We start from the raw sequence: 7,630 nt of genomic DNA on the forward strand, positions 1-7,630 counted from the left end.
AAATTATTGCGAAAAATGAGACGTTACAGGCGAGGTCATCATCGATGTGTATAGGAACTTTCCGACGCTAGGTGGAGATATTGTGTCCTAGACATGATTTAATGGCAAAATAATGAAGGCTCCGGTGATAAGGAACAATATGAAAAAGAAAAGAATTGGATGGAGAGACTGGTAGGTTCTGTTTGTTTATTTATATTTTTATTGCTAAGTTATAACCCGTGGAACTCATGGTTGATATGTTTAAAATTATTATATTATATAAATAAATGTCAAAAAAATTCAAAGTATTGTCGATTGTAAGTAATTCTTAATTAACTTAAGTAAAATAAACATAATACTTTATCATATATTTCGAAAACGTTGATGAGATTTTGTATTTTTAAAATTTGAGTTAAAGTTGATTTGTTATAAAAAAAAAAAAACAAAAGATAGAAATCATAGTAAAAATATAAGTGTCAAGGAGGCATGTTAAAAAATAGACAACGATATTTTTAGATTTCATTTATTAGAATATAAGATAGATAGATAGGAATTTAGAAGTATGTGATCGACTCTTTTACCACTTTTTGGTAAATGTTCTTTGTGATTACCATGTTCAGTTTAAAAAAAAAATAAAAAAAAAAAATAATAAAAAAAAAAAAAACTCCCAAAATGTCCCGTCACTTTTGGTTGTCCTCCCCCTTGTATTCCTAAAGGTGGTTGTCGTTATAACATTTATTCAATCGAGGAGCATCGTCGTTGGTATTATAAAAAGCTGAGGCCTCTTTTGGTTGTCCTCCCCCTTGTATTCCTAAAGGTGGTTGTCGTTATAACATTTATTCAATCGAGGAGCATCGTCGTTGGTATTATAAAAAGCTAAGGCCTCTTTTGGTTGTCCTCCCCCTTGTATTCCTAAAGGTGGTTGTCGTTATAACATTTATTCAATCGAGGAGCATCGTCGTTGGTATTATAAAAAGCTGAGGCCTCTGGTGGACCGAACCCGGTCAACATCTTCCATGCTTACATCCACACCACACTCATTAGGCCATCCATTATATCAACCACTAACTATTATAGTGGTGGGTGCCAACTCATCACCACATTCAACCACTAAAAGGTTGGGATACTCACAACCTAATCCCTCTTATTTTTAATTATTAAAATAAAAAATAAAAAAAAAATTAATTAATTGAAATGTAGAGAGAGATTGAGAAAGGTAGAGAGAGATAGAGAGAGAAACAAATTGATTGGGTGTGGTGATCCGTGTTCTCCACCACAATTAGTAGCCACACAGACCACGAACCATTTCCTAATAAGCATACTAGATGGTCTTATAGCTTTTAGTTAAATTTTGTGGTTTACGCGACACCCCTGAGACAGAGTGGAATGTTGGGTTCTGCTTTACTTGTTTCACCATCAAAATTAATACCAACTCTGCCGGCAGTGTTGCAGCTGCTAATGTTGGAATTGAATGCAAGCACAGGGAATGGAAGATGAGGATTATATGTAAATTTTTATCAACCTTCTTTGTTGTTTATCTACCATCTTGAGAAAAGTAAGTTTACACTCATCAACACACCAATCATATCATATATAGAAATCAAAACAAGACACACTGCATATGCATGATTCATGAACATCTCATTCCATCCGAAACAAGATGTTTCGTTGTTAATCCTTTATATCAACCACAACATTACAAACAAAAAAATAGAATGTGTATTAAGCAACCATTACTCATAAAACCCATACTAAACAAGAATTTAGGAAACACAATTTTTCTAATCATCTTCTTCCATGAGAGACTGAAGGAGTGTGGTACAACCAGACATGACCTCATCCTTCATGAACCCCATTGCATTTGCAAAACGTGTGTCAGACACAATCCCATTGTAGCTGGTGAGAACCACACGCGCACGGTCACGTCCCGGGTCAGCCTTATTGCAGTTGCCAAGTGGGCTGCTGACAAGGACCACATCACATGTCTCGTCACCATGATCTTCATTCACACGGATGTGGTATGTTCCTGTTGCATCAGTCATTCCCTCCATGCTGTACAGGACTTTCTGTTGCCTGTTCTTGCACTCCACCCTCACCTTAGCATCTACATCACCAACAACATATTAATTTATTAACGCCACACGTGATAATAGATTCAGTAGCTATTATTGTAGAAACAAGTAAATCAGAAGCACACATTCAAAAGTATCCTGGTTGTGTTCATACAAACCACATAATCTAACTAAAAACTATACATCAGCCTGTATGATCAATGATACAAAAATCTATTGTGCATTGATTTCTTATGAAATTCAGATGCGCATTTTAGGATCCACATAAATGATCAAACATGGATCAATGACATAATTCATTTTACACATCACAAATCCTAATTGGGATAGATAACTATCACCCATTATAGCAGAACCATACAATCTATATATGAACCTGAATGATACATATAAGTTGATTTTGATTTTTGTTTTGGGGGTATAAGAATTTCATACAACCCTATTTATTAACAACAAAAATAAACCGGAGGGGCAACTGTACACGGAGCATTACTCTATAACAGGTCTAAGTAGCAACAAGAACGACTAACATTTGCATACTGCTAGTAGATCTTCAGATATACCATTTTTACGGATCATCTTATATCATGAAAACCTTCTAGTATAAATCCAATCCAAGAACGGATTCCCGGATTCCCCAATCACTCGACTATTATAAGAAAATTTGTAACTGTATCATTATAACTGCGATATATAACTACATGATTATGCTTTAATGATACGTGACATCAACGTATTAAATAAGAAAAATTAATTTACAAAATCCTAGTTGAAAATTTATATTATTTTAACATTCAACATAATTAGCCCTCACTATTCACCGCCGAATTCTTGATTAGAATATGGACTCGGTGCAAAACAAATTATTCATCCATTTCTTTCGTATACTGCTACTCGAAGTTCAGATCTACTAAGCAATTCACAAATATGTGCCTCGTTTATATAAATTTCAAAGACCTTCTAAAACAAAATTCACGGAAAACTATACAAAGCTAATAAGAGCAGATCGAGAAAGAGATCGGTAAACTTACGAGGAATGTAAGTGGTGGCGGAGGTTTCAAAACCGGCACGGCAAGTATCGCAGTAAACTCTGCCTTGCAAGAGGAACGGACGCGACATCGGACGTGAAGCGCTGATGAGCGCCGGCAATAGTACACATAAGGCTAACATCAACACAGATTTCGCCATTACTGTGTGTTTCTTTTGCGCAAATGTGTGTGATGGAATGAGAGTAAAGAGCAGTGGTTTGTTATTATGGACAGACCCTAGATGAAGAAGAAAAAGAGGTGATACGGTAGTGGTATGGGTTGGGATGGCATATGCTATTGTGCGCCGGGGAGCACATGGGGCACTCGTGAAATGTTCCTGTGTGGCGGTGGAATGATTAATGCAGTTACAACTGTTTTAAGAGCGAATGTATGCCACGATTGGGTACGTGTATGGTTTTTATTGGCGCGTGGATGATACTTTAAGAGATAGCGAGTGTGATTAGTGATCACACCGAATTTAAGAGAAAGCGCCTAAATACTCGGTGTCACATTTAGAATCATGTGCCATCCGATCTACTCAATGAAAAGTTTCCGCAACTTGCGTAACAGCGTTGAAGACGGGGTTGGAAAGTTTGCAAAAGTTGTAAAAACGTGTTACTTGGCTTTCGTTTAAATCTCACTTGTTACAAAAAAGTTTAATTAAACTAAGAAAATTGTGTTCTTAGTTATTACATTATGCAATTTTCAATAGTTAATTGGTTTATGATTTTTTTTTTTTGATATAATTGTTGGTCTAAACTCTAAACGGTTCGTTATGACATTCTATGGATGTTACATGACCAATTTGATTCTTTGGATGACATTATGATTTAAGGAATAACGACTGTGTTACTATTATGCATTCCAGATACCACTTGTGTATGTGTCATTTTCGTGGATTAGTGATAATTTAACCTTATCTTATTTAATAGCCTCGTGACCGAGTATCTAAATTGGAGTTGTCAAATTTATTATAGTGTATAAACATATTTTGTTTTAACCGTAATTGTGAGTCGATTTTGAGACATTTATTGGGTGAAAGGGTGGTTTGTCTTTTACGATATCAAGCGACTCATTTGTATGATTTATACAATTGTTAATTTAAGGGCAGCACTTTATGGTTATGCGTGGTTGTTTTTGGTCTAATTATAGTATTTCTTATACTAAATAAAGAGGTTGACATAAAACATATGATAAGTTTGGGCTCGGGAAACAGGTCGGGATAATCAAATCGTCCTAAGATCCCGTCCCTTAAAGAAAAATAAAATAATTATCCGACTTGTCCCCGCCTCTTGTTATTCGTTGTTGAATGCGATGTGATAATGTTGATGTCCAGTTTTCACTATCAGTTTTGTGGTTCTTTTGTCATGCATAATGTAACTAGTTTCTCTCGTTACATAGAACCCCAAAGCCTTAGACCCCCAGGACCATGATGTTATGTATCACTAACAATAACCTCTGTATGATCACTTTATACACTAGTAATAGTGCGAGTGATTTTTATTTTTTGATGTGGTCCCTTCTAAAAACCGCCATATTAAATAGTTATAGCATCAAAAAATAAAGAGTAAACTATACGAATGGTCCCTATGGTTTGGGGTAATTTACGTGTTTGGTCCCTAACTTATTTTTAACTCGGGAGGTCCCTACTATTTGTTTTTGTTACGCGCTTGATCCCTACTGTTTGTTTTCGTTACACGTTTGGTCCCTGTCTTACCTAAAAAGACTATTATTTAAATAGAGAAAAATGTTGGGGTATGTAAGGTAAGGTGAGGGGATGAGATTGTGGGTGTGTTTATTTAAATAAATTAAAAAATCAATGGCAAAATAGTCTTTTTAGGTAATACAGGGACCAGGTACGTAACAAAAACAAACAGTAGGGACCTTCCGAGTTAAAAAAAATAAGTTAGGGACCAAACACGTAAATTACCGTAAACCATAGGGACCGTTCATGTAATTTACTCAAAAATAAAAGAATCGCACTATAAAATAGCTTTGTTAGTGCGGTTTCCCTAAATCGCACCATTAAAGCATTTTCTGATGCGGTTTCCCGAAACCGCACCAAAAAATCATGTGGAAACCGCCTCAAAAAATATTTACAACCGCACCAAAAAAAATGCACTAAAAAACAATGAACCGCACTAAAAAAATATTGAACCGCACCATTAATCTTTTCTCAAAAATTTTATTCGAATTTTTCATTTCGCGCAAGATCACTCCAAATTACGTTCAAAATTTTCATTCAATCTTCCCTCTTTTATATAAAGTTGGAGATGCAACCTCTTCTCATAATATAGTTTTGTCGATTCCATGCTTGAAAACGCATGTGAGGTATGTCAATTATTTATCTTTTCTTCATTAACAGCATTTGTACTTTCATTTTTCTCTTATTAATTGTAAATTGATGTCTTATTTTAAGTTTTAACGATGTTTTTTGTTTTGAGTCTCTGCAGATGCCTCTTCTTCCGTGATATATCTCCAAAAAGTGATCCAAAGACTTATGATGTTTGCTTCAGTGACTTTCAATCAACGGGTATGGAGCAAGTTTTTGCAGAGTGAGTTTTAAGATGGTGAAAAAGAAATTGAAAACAACATCGATGAAATGTGATTTCCCAAGAACAGATTTTTAATTAATTGGTAGAGAAAAAAGAAATTGCAGAGATTGAAACCACCCCTTTTGGAGAAAAAAAATATGATTAAACCTTTGATTGAAAAACACTCATGGAACATACCTAAATACAAGTAAATGAAGCTTCATAAGTAGCGTGGTGTGCATCAATGGCGAACCTGTTAATTGGTGCAGTTTTAGCTAGCTATTTTTTGAGGCGGTTTTGGCTATTTTTTGGTGCGATTTTGGTTTTTTTAGGTGGTTTTGACTATTTTTTGGTGCGGTTTTGAAACCGCACCATTAAATAAGGGTATTTTTTGATGCGATATTTTTTGGTGCAGTTCAATACCCGCATCAATTAATCGTTTTAACTGCATCAAAAAATGCTTTCTGTACTAGTGTTATGATCTGTTGAGACTTGAGACAATATGTGCCACAGCTAAGACTTAATATCAATATGTACAACTAACTGAGACGTGGTGGTACAAATTATACGGGGAAAAAAATTACAAATACACACCCACATCCCCTCCCCATGATTTATGTCACATGTCATCGATTATAAACGTAAAATCAAATTTTACAAAAACCCAAACTACCATGTTTTCTTTTTATATCTAACCGCAAATAAATTAAGTATCTCATTAAACTTGAACTTAATCTAGAAAATACAACTAGTGTCAAATTCAACACTTACCTATGTGATTGACATTCTTGATCATGTTTAATTGACCAATTGCATGTGGACTCTCACTTTGTTGACACTTAGGTCAAGCTTGGACCCAATATTCCCCTTTAGGATCACACTTTTTTTCTAAGTCTTGATTGGGCTCTTACATTACTCGATAAGTCGCCGACTCATTCTTCAACAGGCACGCGGTCAGAGCTTCGGGCTCCTCCTACTGCTTTGTCCTGGAGACTCGGGTTCAAATATCCATGGATTCACTGTTTGCTTACTGGCTTCATATAATTCAGAAAACACCAGGTTTCTCGAAGCTTCTTGTTCTGGGTCTCCAATATGTTGTGCAACAAATTTGTCTCTTTATGTATGATATTCCTTGAAAGCCTTACTTAGGGTACCTAAGCACATTTTGTGGGTATTTTGGATCTTGGTCTTCAAAAAATTTCCTCTCAGAATGACAACAGACTATTATGACAAACTGTTTACTTTGAGGTTGATTATGGGATGCCCTTCGAATACATTAGGCTATTGCGTTTATCTACGTGATAATCTTTCTCTCATGGTCATCCATGTAATAACCCATGATCTCTCTTTCCAGTGCCCATGTTGAATATAGTATCATTATGTATGAGGTCGTTGCAACATAATGAAATCTTCTTTGTGAGCTTCTCTCTCCATTTTCCAAAGCTACTATTTTGTTTTGTGATTAAGTGGATGCAATTTATACTTCTTCGAATATAGTTCAATATCATCACATGAAACACATCAAGATTGACATCCACTTTGTTCATAACAATGACTAACGGTGAAGTTTGTGTTCTCTATGTTCCATTATCTTTTATAATATGTTGATATCTTCAACATATTTTTTTATCTCATCTATTTTCGGTCTATTTTGAATGTTCAAGTCTTTCTCTAAAGTTCAAATTGTAGGGGAATATTAATGTATTTTTTTTTGTTTCATATATAGGCCTCAAGTTTTGTATAGTTGGGACTATGACCCATTCTGTTGTATTTACTCACCGTTTAATGGAATGAAATGACTTGTTGGAATCATATAAATTACAAGAATATCAATAATATGAACCATTAACTTATTTTTTTTTTAGAGTAAAGTTTCCCAAATCCAACACAATGATGATATAGCAACTTGCTTCTACGCAATAGCATTGAAATTTTTGAGCTTTGGAGAAATCCCATCCACATTAAAAAAGTAAAAACATAATAATAAAAAATAACCATTGAAGTACAATAATACCCC

At 34.9% G+C, this 7,630-nt stretch overlaps 1 protein-coding gene across 1 annotated transcript; it reads right to left on the minus strand.

Annotated features, from left to right (window-relative positions):
- Window positions 1-1,601: 1,601 nt before the first annotated feature.
- On the minus strand, window positions 1,602-3,340 carry LOC145088553 (pollen-specific protein C13-like). The gene is made up of 2 exons (XM_079026961.1): window positions 3,083-3,340; window positions 1,602-2,083 (listed from the first exon to the last, which is right to left on the minus strand). The coding sequence occupies exons 1-2, from the start codon at window positions 3,237-3,239 to the stop codon at window positions 1,761-1,763; spliced, it is 480 nt and encodes a 159-aa protein (XP_078883087.1). The 5' UTR covers window positions 3,240-3,340; the 3' UTR covers window positions 1,602-1,760.
- Between the last annotated feature and the right edge of the window lie 4,290 nt (window positions 3,341-7,630).

This window comes from Lactuca serriola, chromosome 1 (assembly GCF_051521515.1).
Source record: "Lactuca serriola cultivar US96UC23 chromosome 1, Lser_US96UC23_V15, whole genome shotgun sequence".
NCBI lineage: Eukaryota > Viridiplantae > Streptophyta > Magnoliopsida > Asterales > Asteraceae > Lactuca > Lactuca serriola.